At 37.0% G+C, this 22,009-nt stretch overlaps 1 protein-coding gene across 1 annotated transcript; it reads right to left on the reverse strand.

Moving 5' to 3' along the window:
* Window positions 1–172: 172 nt before the first annotated feature.
* LOC114350645 (uncharacterized) lies at window positions 173–20,806 on the reverse strand. Its single transcript, XM_028301513.1, has 6 exons — window positions 20,663–20,806; window positions 19,989–20,360; window positions 19,590–19,687; window positions 19,152–19,378; window positions 1,207–1,429; window positions 173–486 (listed from the first exon to the last, which is right to left on the reverse strand). The coding sequence occupies exons 1-6, from the start codon at window positions 20,796–20,798 to the stop codon at window positions 286–288; spliced, it is 1,257 nt and encodes a 418-aa protein (XP_028157314.1). The 5' UTR covers window positions 20,799–20,806; the 3' UTR covers window positions 173–285.
* Window positions 20,807–22,009: the final 1,203 nt, after the last annotated feature.

A 22,009-nucleotide genomic window follows, 5' to 3' on the forward strand; every position in this document is an offset into this window, starting at 1 on the left:
CTTGATCGCGAGGAGTTAACGGGACTTGATCGCTACGAGTTGACGGGACTTAATCACATGGAGTTAACGGGACTTGATCGCTACGAGTTGACGGGACTTAGGAGTTAACGGGACTTACTCTCTAGGATTTAACGGGACTTAATCGCGAGGAGTTAACGGGACTTAATCGCGAGGAGTTAATGGGACTTAATCGCGAGGACATAACGGGACTCGCGAGAAGTTAACGGGACTTAATCGCGAGGAGTTAATGGGACTTAATCGAGAGGAGTTAAAGGGACTTAAAAATCACTTCTTCTTCCCTTTCCCCTTCCCCTTGGGCTCTGGCTCGGGCTCCGGCTCTGGCTCGGGCGGCGGCGGCGGCCAGTACTTGTCGAAGAACTCGTCAGTCGCCGCGAAGTTCAGCGGCAGGATGTGACTGCGGCGGTTCCAGTCTTCTCTGTCTCTTTCCTCTTGTTCCTCTTGCTCACGCTCGTCTCTGGCTATGAGCTGGAATGGCAAAAAGTACCTAAGTAAGTTCTGGGTTCTCCTAGTCTAGCGCGTCATGCTCGCTGAGTCGGTTGGTGCTATTATTAACCAAATAAATTATTTTTTCCTTTATAGTTAACGTAGCTTGTTGCACATGAATCATGTGTGGGCTAAAGCCGTGTGATTTTTACACAGTGGGATAGTACCGCGCCCAGTCTTTCCGTGGATGTTGTAAGAGGCGACTTAAGGGAGAAACAAACAAAATTGACTCCCGTACACATCTGGCCAGTGTGGTAGAGTGCAGGGATGTTATGGATATCCGTAACCGTAACCGAAAATTTCGGACATCCGATATAAAAAAATATCCGAATCCGTAACCGTAACCGAAACTTTCGGATATCCGATATAAAAAAATATCCGTAACCGTAACCGAAACCGTTATAATATTATTCCTATATCCGTAACCGTATCCATAACCGAAACTACATATCCATAACATCCCTAGGAGTGTAGGCCTAATCCACAATTTATCTCTGGTAAATAAGAGAGGGTCATCCTCCTGCGATGGAGTCACGTCACTATTGCCTATACCTAAAAAGCTTTTCAATTATATTTCTAAAGATTATGCAGGCCTTTTGTACACATAATACCTACGTCTCAAAAGTAGCTTACCCAACCACCGCTTCTGGTGCTACAAAAATAATTAGTAAGATTAAAAAAGTTTCCAATGTCAAAATTTACCTCTAGCAAAGCCAAATACTCCTCCGTATCGACCTCCTTCTTCTTCCCCTTACCAGCTGGCTTAGCATCCTTCTTTGGAGACTTTTCCTTCTTAGGTTTAATCTTCAGAGGCGCGTACAAACGCTTAGGGTTCTGGATCGGGAAGGGGGCGTCTATCAGGACATACTCCGGGGGAAACGTGAAGATGGAACGGACCAGGTTGTATTGGTAATCTGTGCTGAAGCTGGAATAGGTAGAATTTAGGTTACTAGCGCTAGGATGGGTTGTATCTAATCTGTCGCGGAAGTCTAAGGCTATGGCTGGTTACCCGCGACACTCCCACTCGGGCGATGACGGAACGCCGCTGAGGTTTTTGTGGGTATACCCCGTCCTTTTCAGGACGGAGCAGCGCCCTTTTAAGGGCACCGGGAGTCCCACACACCACCCTATCCCCCGGTAGTGGTGACGGTGAGCATTTCCTCCGCGACAAAAAAAGGGTTTTATCTAATCCAGGGCCTTCCTGCTACAGTCTACGTCAAATAGTTCGTGACACCCAATAGTACCTTAACCTAGCCAAAAAGTTCGCAACACGTTCACACGTTCTTTGTTACAATTGGAATTATTATTATTATTGGTTTTTGGGCCTTCATTTGCGCCAGCTCGACCAGGTTTGATTTTTTTTTTTCCATTTATTTGGGACAAAAAAACAGTCTTACAATGGGTCTTAGTCTAGAATTGCACTTATCTATCTAAACTATTGTATGACCAACAGCAATGTCCACATATTACATTATAAATATTTTATTGAGAGCTTAGGTTTAGGGTAATTAAGTTTATACATCATTTCTTAAAAGTTATAAAGTAAGCAACCAAGTAGGTATACAATTCAAACAATACCGCGCACAAAGCGCAGCAGCCAGTCATCAGTGTAATTTAAAAACAAAACAAAAAATGAAAAACAAAAACCATAAGAATAAAATTAAGCTCAGCAATTAAACAGACCGTGCCATAAGGGTCCGCTCAACTGCTAAGCTGTAACAGGATTTCCTTCTTGAATTTACTAAGTTTGACGTTAAATAAGTCGATAAGGTTAAATTTACTATTATAGATCATGAACAATCTGTTAAAAGGGTGATCGTTTGCCAGCATCGGTGCGATATTTCTTGATTGCAAACGTCTCAGTTGGCCGACAAGAACGAACAGAGGCTTTTCTTGGTACTGAGAAGCTCAGTTTATTCATTAGTTCACAGCTGTCATACTTATTATGACATAAGTCATATAATACAACCATATCCAGCATTATTCGTCTATCTATTAGTTTTATTAATTTATATTTTTGTAACAATTGGTCATATTTTGGATAATCATGATAACACCTGTAATTAACACATCGCAAGAATTTCTTTTGTACATTTTCAATTGCATTACAATATTTCAGATACACAGGGCTCCAAATTGGTACAGCATATTCTAATTGACTTCTAATGAGAGATTTATATAAATGTAAAAAGGTTCTAGGAGATTTAAAATGTTCACTGGCACGGACCACAAAACCAAACATTTTAAAAGCTTTGTTTATAATACCGTCTATATGTCTNTAATTTTTTGATTTTGATTTTTAAAGGAAAGGTTTTTACCCCAAAAATGTGTCTTTACAAGGATCCAGAGTCACTTCTTCAAAAAATAGGTAGTTACGTACGCTATAGCCATTTTTTATGACTATAAAACTGTTAAGTTGGGATTAATCGCTATCCATCTGTTAAAGAGGACACGTGAGATCTTTATTTGGTTTTATAACCATAAAAATGGGTCTAATTGATCCCACAGGTGAGCCCAAAGTGAGGTCTATTTACAAGTCACATTTATGGTATATGTTAATCATTTATTTAGAAATGAAATGTATTTTTCTTTAAGGATATTTATTGGGCTTTCAAATAACACCAATATTGTTGGGGTACCATGATTGTGTCAAAAGAAAATCTTTAAAGTTCGCGTCGCGGAAGGTGCGGTTTATTTGATGTTGAGTGTATTATGACGTGACAGAGCATACAAAATATCTGAAGCACATTAAATTTGAAGTCTCCCGAACGTTTGACGTCTCAAAGCACCCTCCCTTGCCGCTCTCTTAGCTCAGGCACTGACTAGCTATAATATGACATACTCTGTGTGTGAGAAGAAATGCTGAAAAAAGCAGTTAAAATGCTAAAATTGTTGATTTGTTTATGGGTTTCACACACGGGAGGTTCCCGTAATATGCATTTGAATGAATTCGGAACTACGTAGGAGACTCTACAGAAATATCACCTTGAGAAAATAAAGTTATTAACGGAAAAGTTATTAAGAGTATCTGGCCCAATATAATTTACTCTGCGTGTGGGTAAGTGCTGAAAAAAGCTGTTCAAAATGCTAAAATTGTTGATGGGTTGCACATACAAGCGGGAGGTTCCTATAATATGCATTTGGATGCACTCACAAGGGCAGTCGGTACTGAAATACTCATCTTGACAAAGAGAAAAGTTATTAGAAGTATCTGACCTTTGTGTGTGGATTAATCCTGAAAAAAAAAAGCAGTTTCAAACGCTGAAATCGTTGACGAGTTTCAGCGATACTCACACTCACATGAAGCAATAAAGATATTATGATTATTATGATTATTACGAGTTTGCCTGAGGTGAAGGAAATCGGCAAGACTTGGAGCGAGATCAAACCCGAAGCTCAAGACCGAACGCGTTGGAGGACTATTGTGGACGCCCTCTGCCCCATCTAGGGGACATAAGACCTTAAGTCAAGTAAGTCATGTTTGCTTGTTGCTGTTTTGTATGTCGAATTTAATTTTCAGGCATTTTGGACGATACGTCATAGGGTGACTTGTTGTTCAGACGATGCTGTTGTTGACATGAAATTAATCAGAAGTAACTAGATGGAAGTATAGTTACTTGTCGGCATCGTTAGGGTACATCATCTTACTGGGTCAAACGCACATTTTCTATTGAAGGGCCGCCATCTAATTTAAACCCACCATGCTATTCAATGGACCACCGTGCGTGTGCCGCATTGGAGAAGAGTAAAACTTGAATGTAATGGTACTTCGAAGTTGTCATTATGTTAAAATTAATCTTTATTCTATTTTACGGTCACTACAACGTTTCAGGTCTACACGCATAGATATTAGTTCAGATGTAAGAGTCTTATGCTCGTTTTCACCATCAATCCCTAATTTTTAAGTGACCCCTATGGTAACACATAACAGGAATTTTGTTTACATAGGGGTCACTTAAAAATTAGGGATTGATGGTGAAAACAGGCATTAATCGTGTAATGAACTGAAACATGAATCTAAATTGAGCTTTTACATGATTCTTCAGATAGAGATAAAAATATGCGCATGACTTGCAAGATTTGTTTACAGACACCAGACAGGTGAAACAAAATTCAAGCTTGTGAAAAACGCCTGCTGAAAACTTCTCTATATTTTTTTTAGTAGGTAGGTATTAAGTACCTACCTAAGTACTAAATAAGAGATTCTAAAAAGAATGAACTTTGTAAATCTAATGTAATCGAACTACTCAGAACCACATTATGCTTGCTATTTTATTTAACCATTCTTGTGTGGAGATCTACTAGGTTAATCAATTTTGACAGCTTTACGAACAATCCGAGGAAGGGTTTCTGTCTCGTCCATTTGACTTGATTCTAGGTTAATAGTGTCATTGTGTCACAAGCTCACATTCCAAGCATCGAATGTTGATCGCCGGCAACTAATCGAGGACGCCAATCGCTGGACCACCGTGCGCGTACGCAACTGCATTGAAGACTTGATAGAGTTGCATGAGACGATAGTGCTGTATGTGACAGTAATGTGGGTTCAGTATGGTATAGATGTCAAATACAGAACCCAATTTGGCCATATAAGGCTCGAATTTCTACTATAGCAAAGAAAGTGTGAAGCTAAACTAGGGCACTCTGTGTCCTTCATGTTTCGAATATGTAAACTTTACATTACATATTTCATAAATAAGTAACTCAAGACTACTGGATACATATTTGTGGCATTTGTATCCGCTCCAAAGAGTAGAATTTTTTGAAAGGCTTAAAGGGCATCTGAAACTTTTAATGAAACAATTAAAATGGTTTGTAACTCCGCTATCTCCCGCAATTAAAAGCTATCCAGATAAACATGTAGGCTATGAGCTTATCGCCTCTAGTAATAAATATAACAATAAGTCCAATCTTCCTTCTACCGGCGTCAAGGTGGGTTCGGCTGCTGCTTCTGCAGAGGACCTCAAGCGGCGCAAATATGAAAATCTCAATGAGACTTACATATTTGAGCCGTTTGGAGTTGAAACCGTGGGGGCCAAGCGCCCACAAACTGTTTCGTAAGATTCTAAACGTTTAGTTGAGACATCGTACGATCCAAAGGCTGGCTTAAACTTACCTTGGCTAAAGAATTAGCCTGGCCATCCAAAGTGGCAATGTGACCAGCCTTCTGGGCACCTTTCCCCAAGAAAGCGATTTAAACGAAAATTTTTATTTATAAATCTTGTATTTTATTTATTAAAGAAAAGTCCAATTCATTAACTATAAGACGAAGTTCGCCGGGTCAGCCAGCAATAATAATAAATCAGAGCACATAAAACAAACAAACCAATGCCGTAGCGAAACAAATAATGGATATAACACAGTTATGGCTATTTTGAAATGTGTTAACAGCATAAAACCCCATTTCCGTGTACTCCCAATACAGGATCAGATATAAAACAGCTGGACCCTAAATAATAGAGAATTTGAAGATCATTGCCCTGGGAGGGCGGAGGGCCGGTAGGGCTGGCCAAACTAGCTGCTAGAAATAGTTTCATTGTGGAAAATAGGCAAAGATTTTAGTAATTGTCACTACGAAGATCTCTTCATCTTGCCAATTTTTTTTACAAATTATGTAAGAATCTTTATTTTTTCTAGCATTTTGAATTGAATACTACATAATTATGCGGTACGCCTCTGTATCCAAAGATTCGGCTTTTATCCCACAAAAGTTGATAAATAGTCTTATCAATAAAAAAGAAACACCAACTTAAAATAGGGTACCTATAGTGACGCCAGCACCGGTTCAGTTTTAAGTAACTCAGTTTTCCAGCTAGAACGTATTTTTTTTGGAATTATGGTTTGATAGTAACTATCTAAATGCGCTGTATAGGAATTCCCTATGAATATTTGTTTCATCTATTTTTCTATAGTCCACGTGGCAGCCCTACCCGCCCCTCTATGATCAAGCCGCGTGCGCAGGACTCGTGAGAGCGCGCGAGGAATGCGTGCGCACAAAGCTTTACTCTAATGGCCCTCCGTATCCCACTCGTGAGATAATCCTAATCCAAATGTACAGACCACTACGCAACTTGATGGTTTCGGTGCCATCTTGTATAGTTGTAATAGAGGTGCTACTTACCCGCCTGCACCAGAAGGAGGGGGTTATTTGCTACAAAAAATTAAGTAGGTAAAGTCTGATACTGTTCAATTTGACGTTATTATGCATGTTACTCCTCAATAATGTTCAAATGTAGGATCTTGTACTAGTCCGAGCTTGTGTACGCGAAAATTGGTTTAGTGCTTTATAAAATCGTAACAGACCTGTTTTTGTAACTAGTTAGCTATGGGAAAGGTGTACGCCTGCTTCGCACCTGATTTAAAAGTAAAAATCAGGCTAAGCATAGAAGCGAGCTTTACCCTGAATCTTCAAGCGCAGTCCACAGAAAATCTATACGTTTTAATTTGTTGTTAATGACAACACATTTAAGTAAGACGATGTAAAATAGCCAGGCGGATATAAACCAATCGCAAACATAAATCCAGAACAAGGAATTCTGGGTCTGATTTAGGTGGTTTTATCATTGATTGTAGTCGAAGTTATATTAGAAAAAAACTTCTTCACAAAGTTTAATGTACCTTACTTTCTCTTATGAAATCCCTATTTACATAAGTTGCATCACACCATCCTGGTCATCAATTAGGAGCTAACGACTGGGCGGACACCTGTCGTGGCAAGTGGATAATGACGGGCCAGTGTTGCCAGTAATTGCACTTGAGCCAATTAAATTTAAAGTTGCCACTCGTTAAAGAGGAACTTTTTGGAGCGTGGTTTAGAAGTTTGATGACGAAGAAATTCAAAATTGTGTACTTGACCCATAATAGTCAGTGGACATACAGATATTTATTTCAGGATACTATTAATCGAATTATAACTACAGTAAATTGAAAACCAACTTAATTTTTTTTTTTCCATTTATTTGGGACAAAAAACAGTCTTAGAATGGGTCTTAGTCTAGAATTGCACTTATCTATCTAAACTATTGTATGACCAACAGCAATGTCCACATATTACATTATAAATATTTTATTGAGAGCTTAGGTTTAGGGTAATTAAGTTTATACATCATTTCTTAAAAGTTATAAAGTAAGCAACTAAGTAGGTATACAATTCAAACAATACCGCGCACAAAGCGCAGCAGCCAGTCATCAGTGTAATTTAAAAACAAAACAAAAAATGAAAAACAAAAACCATGAGAATAAAATTAAGCTCAGCAATTAAACAGACCGTGCCATAAGGGTCCACTCAACTGCTAAGCTGTAACAGGATTTCCTTCTTGAATTTACTAAGTTTGACGTTAAATAAGTCGATAAGGTTAAATTTACTATTATAGATCATGAACAATCTGTTAAAGGGTGATCGTTTGCCAGCATCGGTGCGATATTTCTTGATTGCAAACGTCTCAGTTGGCCGACAAGAACGAACAGAGGCTTTTCTTGGTATTGAGAAGCTCAGTTTATTCATTAGTTCACAGCTGTCATACTTATTATGACATAAGTCATATAATACAACCATATCCAACATTATTCGTCTATCTATTAGTTTTATTAATTTATATTTTTGTAACAATTGGTCATATTTTGAATAATCATGATAACACCTGTAATTAACACATCGCAAGAATTTCTTTTGTACATTTTCAATTGCATTACAATATTTCTGATACACAGGGCTCCAAATTGGTACAGCATATTCTAATTGACTTCTAATGAGAGATTTATATAAATGTAAAAAGGTTCTAGGAGATTTAAAATGTTCACTGGCACGGACCACAAAACCAAACATTTTAAAAGCTTTGTTTATAATACCGTCTATATGTCTGTCTAAATGTAGCTTCGAATCTAGTAATACGCCCAGGTCTCTTATGCAATCCACTTTTTCTAAAACAATATTACCTAATTTGTATGGAAAGACACTTATGTTCTTTTTCTTCAATTTTCAGGGTCTAGCCCTGATAATAGGTAAGTTTTTAACAAGTCGCGGTTGGTATTTTGGTTATTGGTGTCAACTACCCTTAGAATCTTACTTATCACAGCTTAGAACGATACAAAGTGTGTGATACTGTGTGTGAGATAGGTACTGCCAGTTTTCTCTCTGTTGCCTGTCTCAAGTACGGGAAATTCATAAAGCGTTTTTCATGTTGTGTACCCTATCTGGAAATTGAATTCAGAACTTCTGAACCCGTAAGTTTAGACTTCTGAGTCTTTGGACCGTGTTTTTATATTCTTTTAGACATCATTTTATTAATTTTGGCATTTTCTTATGTCTTATTTTTTACTTCATGATTTTCATGTAAATTAAAAAAAAAATATTGTTATCTTTGATTTATTTATTTTTCCTTTGTGTTTCCCGACCGTTGCATCACCACACAGCTGCACAAAAACAAAAGACAGCAAATCATCAAACCCTCGGAACTCAATCAAGTCTTATTAATGAGTGCATATTGTTTCGGGGTTCGTTGACCCCGACCACGTGTGCGCGCACGTGTGAACGCGCCTTTATGGAAATCTTTGTCCGGCGTCTTTTGTGATCTTTTCTAAACCCTAAATTTTGGAGGGACAGTTGATTAGGACAGAGAAAGGGATAGAGCGGCACATTATAAAAAAAGTTAAAGGACAAAGTTTTGTTAACTTTATTGCAACTTTTATCTCGGCATTCAATTTTCAACTATAATTAGGTAACTTGATAATCAGGTCATTCAAAATAGTCGACAGTAAATTTTAGAAGTATTTTTCATCGCAAAGTGGCATTGGGTAAACCTGCCTGAGTGCCGTAATATAATTTTTTACCCGACTGCATGCATCAGAAGGAGCTTTTTTAAGTAGTAGTAGTATTTTTAAGTAGAGGTATTGAGAACTAAAGTCAATTTTTTCGAGTAAGTTATACATATAGGTGGTACAATAAGTATAAAGCTGTAAATATTTAATTTTGTACGTTTTATTGTAAAACCCCACAGGAAAGGCATACTAATGCGCAATTATTTCTTATCATAATGTTATTACTGCTAATGTTAATACTGTAAATTGTAAACAAAATCAATGTAATAAGCATATTTTATATTAGTAATTGGTTTTAACCGCGATAAATAAGTGAACGGGTTCTCTTATCAGTTTCATTATCAAAAAATGCATATCGGAACCATCAGCTTAAAGTATGACTGCTGCATGTTGGTAAAGTAGGTTCAAATGAAAATAAAAACGATACAATTTATCTACCTTCATCATCATCATCATTTCAGCCATAGGCCGTCCACTGCTGAAATGGGCCTTTCCCAATGATTTCCACTAAGGCAGGTTGGTAGCGGCCTGCATCCAGCGCCTTCCTTCTACCTCTATGATGTCGTCGGTCCACCTTGTGGGTGGATGTCCTACGCACTTCTCTTCATACTAAATAGGTAGTATACCTACTACTGCTCTACCTGAAAATTTAAATTAATTATTTACTAATCTAAACGGCTCTACACATTTCTGTTCCCTGTTCCCTCCCTGTTCTCAAGCCCTTTCTTGGTTGCACTTGCTAGCAAGCGACCCTCCGATCCTCTCCTTTCAAAGTTGACACTCCTATTCATACTCAAAGAGGTATTGTGTGACTGATTACGTAGTCTTAGATTGTGAGTTATAAATATGACCGAGAGGGTAAACTACAGATTCTATACTCTATTTTACTACTTTTGTACAATACGAGAGAAAATTTTGACACAAAAATACAAAATTGTTTTTCAGATTTAGAGGAACGAATTTTTAGATTTGAGAAAGATAAAGAATTTGAGACAGTTCAGTCTGACTGACAATCAAACTTAAGACTGTTACCTCACCTGTTACTGACACTCGTATTCATAAACAATACTATGAGGTCTCACAGTGCGCGTGGACGCACAGGGTCCCAAAAACCTATTCATAGACAATACCTGAGTGATGGCGGAGTGACACACAAACAAATCACAGAGCTCAAGATTCATCGCTGTACGTTCGACTTCGCATTGCGTTGCTGCTTCACTTAAGCAAGCATCATTTGTTGATTAATAAAGCCTTGGGCTTATTAATTTAAGGTAATAACATAACTTTGATGTAATGTCATTATTACTGATGTCTGGTACGCCATACTTATCTTCCCTCGTGATAAACATTGAACCCTGACGATGTACCTGTCCCTAATTATTCCTCATTGTATATTAACGTATTCACGATGGAATCTGCTGAAATCAGGACGTCCTGACACGCACCGTGACGGCGTAATGCATGCACCCCAGTATCCTGTAGGCAAACGATTGTATGACCTCGTTCGTTAATGATTTACGCATATCTTATGTGTGAGTCCATCATACGTAAAGGGACTTCAAAAGTATTTAGGAAGCATTTTTTCCTACAAATCAACCCTTAACTTTGGTTCCAAAATGAAGTTTTAGGCATACAGACGGTCAAAGTGATTAGAGACATTTTTTATCATCACATTACGTTACGAGTAGTATCTCAATCCAGTAAGCTTACTATGACTCATTCAGTCTAGATTTTATCCTCATTCTTACTTACACCATAAAAGAAGAAAAGAAAGAGCCCACCACCATGCTTGGATTGGAAATCTAAAATATCTTTCCCTAGTTTGATATTTTTATTATTCGCGCCATGCGCCTTATTAATACGTTAGCGGATCGAATTGACTTATTTGCTTGCTCTCTGAATGAGTTCACAATAGCTGCTCTATACGTGATTTGTTATTGTTAAGATTATTAGAATATGGTTATAGATATAAGTTTAGATTAAGCATTATTTAACAAAGTATGTTATAGGTACTATCGCATTAGGCGTCAACCTGTAATGATAGTTATAAGTGTGGAAAATAAATAAATAAATAAATAAATATTTTAGTGAAAACAACGTCCAAAAATACTTACTTATTTTTATGTAAAAAATGTGTTCCTTCATAGACGATTTGCCGATACCCAATCATTATCACCTAATTAACACAAAAATATGCGAAACAAACCATAAATTGAACCTAAAAACATAACCTCCAATTACTGCTGGTCATTTTTATTTTCCCAACATACATAATGTATGAAAAACACATAGGTACAAACAAAAACGTCGCAAGTCCCGTGGGAACGGGCAGTGTGCGTTGCGCACGCGATTCCATCAATCTGGGCTGACGTCACGCTCCTTGAGCAGGATTGCGATTGATATCGATTTCAATTTGGAATCCTTTTTTTAACGAGAACCTGCCAGTAACATGTTGCAATATAATAAACTCGAATAAAAAAGAAACAATACGAATTGTGATTGTGATCAGCCACAGATCACAATAAAACGAAACAAATGAAAATCAGATTCTCGTAAGTTGTGGTTCAATACCACACCAACCACACCTTCGAGTGTGTTTAAAGAATATCAGAAAGTTAAGCTTTGACTAGATGCAGGTAGCCCTAGTGACGCTCTACCTTTGGGCTTTGGCTTGACACAATTTTTGAGACACCCTGTGTACCTACACATACTAATAAGAAAATGGTTTATTAAACCTAATTAAAATTAATTTAAAGGAGCTAGAATTAACACCTGCTCATAAATGATTCAAATAGGACTTTTCTTCAATTATTTTTAATGGAGTTTTCTATGATGACAAAATCTATTGATTCACAGTATTGTGTAAAAATATTTTTCATGATTCCACTAATTTGGTTTTATTTCATCAGTGTCGAGTTCACGAAGTCTTAGAAAATTTGCTGAAATGTTAATCGAATTCTATAGTCAATTAATTGCGCCTTAATTAAGTTTAAAAAAAGATTAATAAAACTTAATATTTATTCATAAACGAACCGAAAGTGTACGGAAGCATAGCACATTAAATAACTCGAAAGTGAAACTACAAAATGCTACAAGGACATACAAATCTTAATGATCATACAAAACGCATAATATAACTTCCTGGCATTAGTGCAAGTGTGAAGTGGGGAAGAAAACGAATCTCATGCATAGTAATGAAGGAAAGATCCGCTCCACTGGTGGAACGAAGATCTGAGGAGTTGGTGCGTAAGGATTTAACATTTGGACGGTCTATAATAGTTTTAAATTTTAAATATACAACTTGAAAAATCGCACTACCTAAGGCGGGACTCGAACCCACGACCTTCCGCTTGCCGGGCGACTGCTCTTATCTTCCAAAAGAGATTCGATAACTCTTTTATAATGCGAACAGCTAGGGGCTAGAATTCGTTGACTGCTGCTGTCATTCCCGAACACTATAATCCGGGTCTTTTCAAGGTGTAGCATCCTAGACTGCATCTCACATAACATCAGGTGCGATTGCGGTCAAACACTTGCTTTGTTCTGCATAAAAAGACTGAATTTAGAAAGAAAGAAACATTTATTGCCATGGACATCACAAAAGACAAAAGAGGTAAATAAAAAAAAGCAAACAAGACAGAGGTAACACATAAAACATCTTTACACATAAAACACCGGGCCTTTTCAAGGCGAGAGTGAATAGGCACTTACAGGGCAGATATGTACCATCCTAGACTGCATCCCTCTTAACATCAGGTGCGATTGTGGTCAAATACCTGCCTTGTTATGCATAAAAAAAAACATACAATTGAAGAGAAAGTAAACTGAACAGTGCCACCCTGTCGTACAGCGATGTTACTCAGCATATGCCGTGGCCCCTGGTGAGGAAGGCCACGACGCTGGTTTTCAGTGTGCCCAATGTGTAATTTACTGTTCACTGTTTTTTGGACATCGATCGTTAACTTCAAACTCCTATGTTGCTCTGATATATTTTTTTACGGGTCCAAAGTCTAATGACAGCTTAACTTATTCCCAGAGACTAACTTGACACTCATTGATTCAGGTGGTTGGCCGTTTATGTGACAAGTGTAGATAGATGCAGACTAGGACACCAAAGCACCAATCTACATACTGCGAAATTTAATATGTTTATAGTGTACTAGCTGACCCGGCGAACTTTCTTCCGCCTTAATGGCAATAAATAAGCAGACTTTTTTTTAAATTTCGAACGGGATAAAAAGTATCCTATGTCCTTCTCCTGGCTCTAAACTACCTCCCTGACAATTTTCAGCCAAATCGGTCAAGCCGTTTTCATGTTATGTCGTGACAACGGAAAACGGGTTTCATTTTTATATATAGGTATAGATTTAACTCTTCTTCAATGTTTCTTTGAAAACTTACATATTTCAAAAAAAGTCAGAGCTAAATCTCCTCCAAATTAAAGCCCCAATCCATTTTCTTGTTTTTTCACAGAAAAGAACTAAAAGCATCATAAGTTTTTAGACTTAAGAAAAATTTTCAGAGGAAATAACTATTTATAATTTATTTATTGTTCTTTCTATTTATTGTTTTGTTCAGTTTAAGTAGGTACCTATAATCAGTCGAAATTCAAATTGCATATTTAAAGATATAACTGAAGTTTAAAAAGTATTACTTTAGCTCATATCCTGATCAACTGCAATAAAAACGTTTCCTTATCGATGAGTCAATTGCGTCGCTGCTGGGACTCGAACCTGATACCTCGGAACTGGAAGCGGACGGCAGCTGTCTGCTCAACTTATTGGGTTTCACTGACACATGACAGGAAGGCAGTTTTTAACAGCAATTGCTGATGTGGCAATTTTGTGGCACCAACATTAAAATTTTAGGCCTTGTTGATGTAAATGGTTTTGTTTCTTATACAATCAAAATTAATACTAAAATGAAAACGTACACCAAACTTTAACTGTTAAAAAATATCTTTACATGTTATTACTTAGGTATAATCATTCATAAATACTAAGTATTCTAATCAATTCTCGTATTTAAATTGTGAGTTGTGACATAGATTAATTTTAAAATCTTGAGCAATAGACTTCTGAAAGATTTTTTCAAGTTTTCTTTAAGGAGACTGGGTTTAAACTACGAAAATAATTTAAGGTGGTCTGGACTGGTAGAGTCCTAATTTAAAAAAAACCCTATTTTCTATTTAGTAGAAGTGTTTTATGAAATACTTTAAAAACTATTTATAATTTTAGTCATACTAAACCAACAATTTTAAAGTGCAAAGGGATACTTATTTTTTTGTAAATTATTGGAAGAGTATATTTTCTGGAATCCACGAGTGCAGCCAAAACAAATCAATTATAAAATTAAACAACAAGGGGATGCCCGGTCATTATCAATTAAAGTCCAATAATATCAATTGTTTCACTTATAAAATGATAACATTTTGGAAACTGCATTGACATTTTTAATCAAAAATACATTTTAAGTCATTGCCATAAGACAGAAAATTCGATGAAGCTTTGCTTGATAAACTTGTACCTATTGCACTTACAGTTTTAGCACTTATCGATACGGCGGTGATGTGTTATCGATGTTATCAATGATTCAATACTTTAAAATTGATTGTTGAATTGCATGTTTGTTTTTTCTTAAACTGTTAAAGTGAAATTAGCTCACTTTTCCGATTTCAAATTAATTATTATTTTTTCCTAGGAAAGGCCTTTTTTGTTTAGTAACAAATTCTATATTCGGGAACTAAAACTAGGGACTGACTGATCAAATGTGCCAATTCGCATTTGGAGGTGAAATAACCAATTTCTCAGGAATTCAGATTCCGAGTGAAATCCGCTTCTGCAGTGGGATCCTTTCTGCATTACTGGATTCAGCAAAACTGGATTGCCGTGGGTATAGGCCCTAACAACTCATACACAAATAATATAGGTTGCAGTAAATCCTTACAACCTAACAGATAATAACCAAAAAAGGAGAAACTATCAATAGCTTTAAAATAACATAACCTACATAGTATTTTATTTAGATTTTAATAAATGAGCACCCACAAAATCCCTATCTAAAACACCGCATTGCAATTTCAGTAAACAGCTAGCTCCAATTGCAAGTGCATTTCAGTAGCACTAATATAAAAAAATATAATAGGTACCGCCAACAACAGGCGCAGACCTTTCCCATTTTGGTTAAAAAAATATTCTGTCTTTTATCGATATGACAGTGCGCTGCATCGTGACATCACTAGCATCTAATTAAATTCCGCTGTCCAAATGTGGGATAGTGGGGCCAATGTAAAAAGCATAAACTTGATTGTTATAGCATTCACTTCCACTATCGTTTAGAAGTGGTTCAAACGCCATAAAACTACTGTATGTATATTTATGGGAAAAGGAAAGAAATATAATAGGGGTAATAGAAGTTTAGACAAATTGATATGGGATAAGATGGTTTGTTTTAAAGTTATTATTTTCTGGTCCAATTACATACCTATCTACGAGCGTATTATTTAAGTTAATTCTAAAAATCTCATTTCAAGTGACATTCTATATTTTAAGTAACATTCTTATGTACTTAAAATTAAAATTTAATCTAAATATGATTTAATTTATTAGTAAACCGTAGATAGCTTTTTCTTACTATATTATATAAATATTTTCAGACGTTTAAAATCTGTGCTTTACATACAATTAAAATTCAAGGCTCAAAATATTCAAAATAGGAACAATTTGCCAAAGTATTTTCTCAAAATAATTCGAAGTAACTAGTTATTATAAATTAACAACTGCATGTCTGTGGTGACAGAGAATGTGAGATTAAAGTCATTAAAGAAACGATTAACATTAATTACTCTTACTTAAGCATACTCGATTAATCCCGCTGTACGGTTTTAAATTAGGTTGCTTGAGAAATTCCCATAAAAATCGAGAAAACCACGAAGTTAAATCGATTTAAAATTATATGGATGTGGCGTTGGTAAACTATTTCTCCATACCATTAGAATGTCAGGGGTTGGTAACATTTTGTATGATAACTCGAAAAATGTTTACCATTAATGGGTCAGACGAATCCTTAATTTAATTTAGGTTTATTTAAATGTTAAATGGTAAAATGAAAATCAATTCCTACAATTCTGCTTAACTTGACCATCTTTTGGTATGAAACACTTAAAATACTGCGTTCGTTGTGTCTAAAATTTACCAACTAGTAGTTTTATCAAGTGTATTTTGCCACAATAAATACAGGGTGTCCCAAAAACAATGGATAACCCTGTAACCATCGATAGGNGTAAATGTAATCGACTTACATTTGTTAATACTTAGACTCAATTTGTTAACATCACAGTATCTGGTGAATGTATCCAGTTCATTTTGAAAGCGTATGTGGTCAGAATAACTAGTGATGGTGTTGTAAATTTTTAAATCATCAGCGTACAGGGAGAATTTACAAAAAGAGAAGCATTTATTAATGTCGTTAATAAAGAGAACGAAGAGCAGTGGCCCAAGAACAGAGCCCTGGGGTACACCAGAAGTGACTGCGACTGTATCTGATTCAAAACCACGAATAACCACTTTTTGAGTACGATTACTAATATACGACTTAAACCATCGCCACAGGTTCCCTCGTATACCATTAAACGCTATCTTCTCTAGCAGTATCTTATGGTCTACTCGATCAAACGCCTTCCTGAAATCTGTATATATACAGTCCGTTTGTTTATTTTCATCAATTGCATCAAATAGTTGAGAGGTAAAAGCAAGTAAATTAGTAACAGTTGACCTCCTGCGGACAAAGCCATGCTGCTGGGGCAATATATTGTGATGAAGTTTCGGATACAATTCATTACGCACTAATTTTTCGAAAATTTTAGACATTATTGGCAGGATTGAGATCGGCCTATAATTTTCCACATCCTGCTTACAGCCATTTTTAAATACCGGAACAATTCTAGCTGACTTCCATATTTCAGGGAATTCACCTATTTCTATAAGTTTATTATAGATAAAATGTAGTGGTTTACTTATAATTTTAGCTGTATGTTTTAAAAAAATGGCTGGGATATTATCAGTACCAGGCCCTTTGGTAATATCTAGAGATTTAAGTTGTGTGAGTACATCTGATTCCAGTATAACTATATTACAAATACTAGATTCGTCATGTGTAGTAGTATGATCCTTCAGATTAATATCATCATAGCAGTAATCAACCGGCACTGAGGAATCTTCAAATACAGACTGAAAGAAACACGAAAATAAGTTGCAAATGTCCGCTGGAGTGTCAGCCATTCTGTTCTTAAAGAATACTTGTGTTGGAATATCTGAACAGTTTTTACGGTTTGAAATATATGTCCAAAAATACTTAATGTTGTCTTTGATACTATTTTCCACAAGTTTGATATAGGTAGCATAACATTTATCACATTCACTTTTGAATCTTCTTCTGTAAATAGAATAACTTAATTGATCTATTTGGTTATTAGTTTTTTTCCATCTAATCCAAGCACGATTTTTGTTCTTATGGATATGTATTAATGCCGGCGAAAACCAGACTGGATAATGTGACGATTTTACAGTTTTTCTAGGAACATGTTTTTTAATGACGTCATATAAAATTTCATAAAATTCTGCCAATACCACACCAACCGATTCATTTAAAATCAACGAGTCCCAGTCGAATTTTGATAACTCCTCATTAATTAATTTAAAATCAGATTTTTTTAAAACAGTATTGTTGGTAAGACTTACCTATGATGCCCGTTATCTTGGCCTGAATTGGAATAGCTACGCAGAAAGGAGGGTGATGCGAATCAGGAGGAAGCAAATAAAACGGAGATGCGGTTAAAGTGTTATCAAGAGAATTAGTTATGTATAAGTCCAATAGCCTATGATTAATGTTAAATAAGTTATTAAGTTGGTAGCCACCGATAAGTGATATAAAATTGATCAAGTAGGTATTTAGTAAGCATGAATTGCAGGCCATAGGTTCTAAAGTAAGACTGTTAGCGTCATAAACCCAGTCTATTGACGGTAAATTAAAGTCGCCAAATAAGTGGTAGTTTTTTATGTTGAATTGTAATAAGGTTTGTAAATAATTTATAAATGACTCATATACATAAACCGGTTGATTTGGTGGGATATAGACGGCATTAATAAAATGGTATTCATTAATGCCGTCTATATCCCACCAAATCAATGATCTATTGTAGCAGCCCTTGTGTTTAGAGTTCACTGCTTAGTCCCGTTGAGTCTATAAATTTCCAGATTCTTTGGAGTGTGATATCTGCTATCTCATCCGGGTGCATGATGTGTCGCCCGAGATGGATTGGAATAAGGTTGTGTTCAACTTTTGGCCACTTGGGTGTCACAAACTATTCGAAGCTGACTGTCGTCGTTTCAGCCAAATGACGTCCACTGCTAGACAAAGGCCTTCCTCAAGGTTTTCCATTCCATATGAACGGTCCTGCGCTGTCCGTATCTGACTGTACCTTCATGAGATTAACCTTTGATTAATCAAAACCAATGGAACATACTTACATTCACCCGTCGCTGACATAGCCCAACGGATTAGCAAGCTGAAGTGGCAATGGGCAGGGCACATAGTACGCAGAACTGACGGCCGATGGGGCAGAAAGGTTCTGGAATGGAGGCCGTGTATCGGAAAACGCAGCGTGAGACGTCCACCTACAAGGTGGACCGACGACATCGTAAAGGTAGCAGGAAAGCGCTGGACGCAGGCCGCTACCAATCGATCAACATGGAAAGCATTGGGGGAGGAATATGTTCAGCAGTGGACGTCCTATGGCTGAAATGATGATGATGATGATGAATGGAACTTACAGGTCAAAAATATAATGAATAATCTTGGTGAGATCCCTCAATGAGCACTCGTACGCTGCCCCTTCAAACGTGACCAGGTGCTTGGACTCTCCCAGTGCTGGCACCGTGGGAGGAGGCTCCTGACCCTCGGGCAGCTCCTCTGTGGCCTTGTAGAAGACCCCGGCTTCGGTCGGAGTGGGGAGACGCTGTTCCTCTGCTATGAAGCGGGCGGCTGACAGCATGTTGTCCTGTTTCAGAGATCGATGTGTGTGAAGTAGTGTGAACTATTGATGATTAGATTAAGAGTTGTTCTCAAGATTAGGTACCTTAGAGAGCCACATTCTTAAGCTGGAGTTTCTAGATGGGACGCAATGAAAATAATTTGTAGATGTTGTCCTAAATATTTTTTGGTATAATCTACAGTGAAATCTTCAGAGAAAATTCTGAAATGATATTTACCTGGAACCTTCGAAGCATGCGCTGTCGGTTTGCTGCGTCGAAGTGCTGCATTTCTTTCATCCATTCACAGAACCATAGAATCAGCACAGCTTGAGTCGCTAGAAAAAAAATACATCATCTCCTATGTAAGTAGGTAGTGTGATTTTAACAAGCCGATTTCGATTTCGTTGTTTCTACAGGCGATAGCACATCAAGGTTAAAAACAATGTGGCACCCTGTTTAAACTAAGAGAAGTAAGTCTTAGGTATCTGTTCTGTTTTCTATTGGTAAGGTAAGTAATAAGTCTTTAATATTGAGATCAATTCGATTGGTGATTAAAGAGCAAGTTGGCTAGAAGAATACTCTCAAAAATTGTTGCTATGGAGCGAATATTTTCTAGAAAATACTTTATCAACTCACGCCTGTTTAGCTCATCCTCCTGCGCCCTCCTCAGCAGATTTGCCAGCGTGTCCAAAAACCAGTACTCTGCCAGACTGCTCTTATACTTCGTACAGCCTGTAATTTCAGCCAAGGTATCAATGTACTTCTGTGGAGCTGTCACATTGATCTTCGGTATCCACTGCGGATCTATATCTGTCCTAAATTCTTCTGGAAGCACGTGAATCCTATTGTGTTCTTCTATTTTTCTGATTCGATCAGGTAAGACGCGGCGTAAGGATGGAGTTGGGAATATTTCGGGTAGTTCTTCTATTATTTCTTCTATTATCTGCTCTTTCTCTTCTTCTACTGCTTCCACTTCGGGTGCGGCTTCTTCTGCTACTTCGGCTGGTCCTGTATTTGCAGTTTTTAATGTATTTTTATCTAGTTAAATTTAGAGCTGTTCTAGCTAAGTAAACACTAAATAGAACAAATACTAGGTTAAGAGTTTTATAAGTTCCAACTACCTACAAAATCACATTTGTAATCTTGTAGCTATAGAGAGCTGAACTGCCTTATTCTGATGGTTATAACGTGCAACACTCATGTAAAAAATCACCTGTGTTCAGTATTCAGTTTGATCAAGAGTATCAGGACATTGCAGGATTGCTCAAAAACAACTTACTCAAATAAGTCAATAGAAATAAAAGCTCTACCTTGCTCCTCCATCTCTCCAGTGATGGAGGAGGATTCCATGGACTCTGGCGCTGACCTGATGCATTCCAGTCCTGAATCCGACAGCAGTTTGTTCAGCAACGATATGTGGATGTCTTCTATAGTTTTTGACGTCATTTTTGCGTAATTAGATCACCCTAAGAATAAGATAATGATATTAATTAAATTATTTGGTCGCAAACTTTGCAACGTCAAAAGTTTTTGACAAGATGATTGGCATCGTCATTAGATGTCATGTTTTGTTTTTTTTTTAACCTACCAGAATTTTAACCATACAGTCCTTACCATAATCATCATAGTTTTGAGACCTCTTAACTTTGAATATATTCAATTTCAAGAGGAATTTAAATAAAAACTAGCTTTACGTTCTTTGTTAAGCCTTCAAGTTTCGCTTCCAAAACTATTAATAGTACAAGATCAAACAACTAGCGAGAATGTGTTGGAATTCATTAAGTTTAGTTAACGGTACAATAAACGTGGGTCCTAATTGGAGGACCCGAATGTGAGGGGCTCAGCCCCAAAATAAGGGGTTTGGCGACCCGAAAATTGTGGGCCCAAGTAATAAGCGATTAGCGGAGCACCTAATGACAAGTAAAGTGCTTTTTGATAAATTAGGTATCTATAATATTGCTAATACGAAACTAGCTGTATCTCTGTCTGCTTGAGTTTTTTACGTTTAAACGACTGAAAAATATCTTCTGAATTAGGTTAGGTACTTAATGAGAATTTGGGAAGTTATTATGTGTCTTATTAATACAATTCTTCAAACGAGGGCTAGGTAAGGAGCTGAGGTAAGGAGATGATTAAAAGATTCTTGAAAAAATGAAAAGATTTTTACAGATTGAAATAAACGGGCGGGTTGCGGTGGTCGAAGATTGCAGTGGATGAATTTTGTGACTTCATAATACTGATCATGCCAATGTGGGTATTTACATTTTTCTTTTTTCTTACCTACCCGCTTCTGTAATAATTTTACAACGCTATAATTCGCTGCTTTCTACACTAGTCTACGAACTGACGTGGCTCACTCCGGACGCCGTCGCGCCGCATTGGAGTCACCTCTTCTTTCTGGAACCTTCTATCGTAGAAGTCCACACTGCTGTACTGTATTAGACCTGAACTGTTCAGCCAACGCTGAGAACTGAAATAGTGCGGAGTGTATTTTGTGAAGTGCTCTTTTATGTTATTAACCCCGCTGCCTTGATTGCCTGAGTCGAGCCTGGTTCTTCATCAACTTCCATATTCGAGGGCAGACAAGAGATTGGGAACTGCTGGTGCTAGTGGATTGCAGAACGGGTGAGTGAGCTTATTATTCGTAGTGGTAGAAA

This window comes from Ostrinia furnacalis, unplaced genomic scaffold (assembly GCF_004193835.3).
Source record: "Ostrinia furnacalis isolate ACB-3 unplaced genomic scaffold, ASM419383v2 OfSCF0932, whole genome shotgun sequence".
Taxonomy (NCBI): domain Eukaryota; kingdom Metazoa; phylum Arthropoda; class Insecta; order Lepidoptera; family Crambidae; genus Ostrinia; species Ostrinia furnacalis.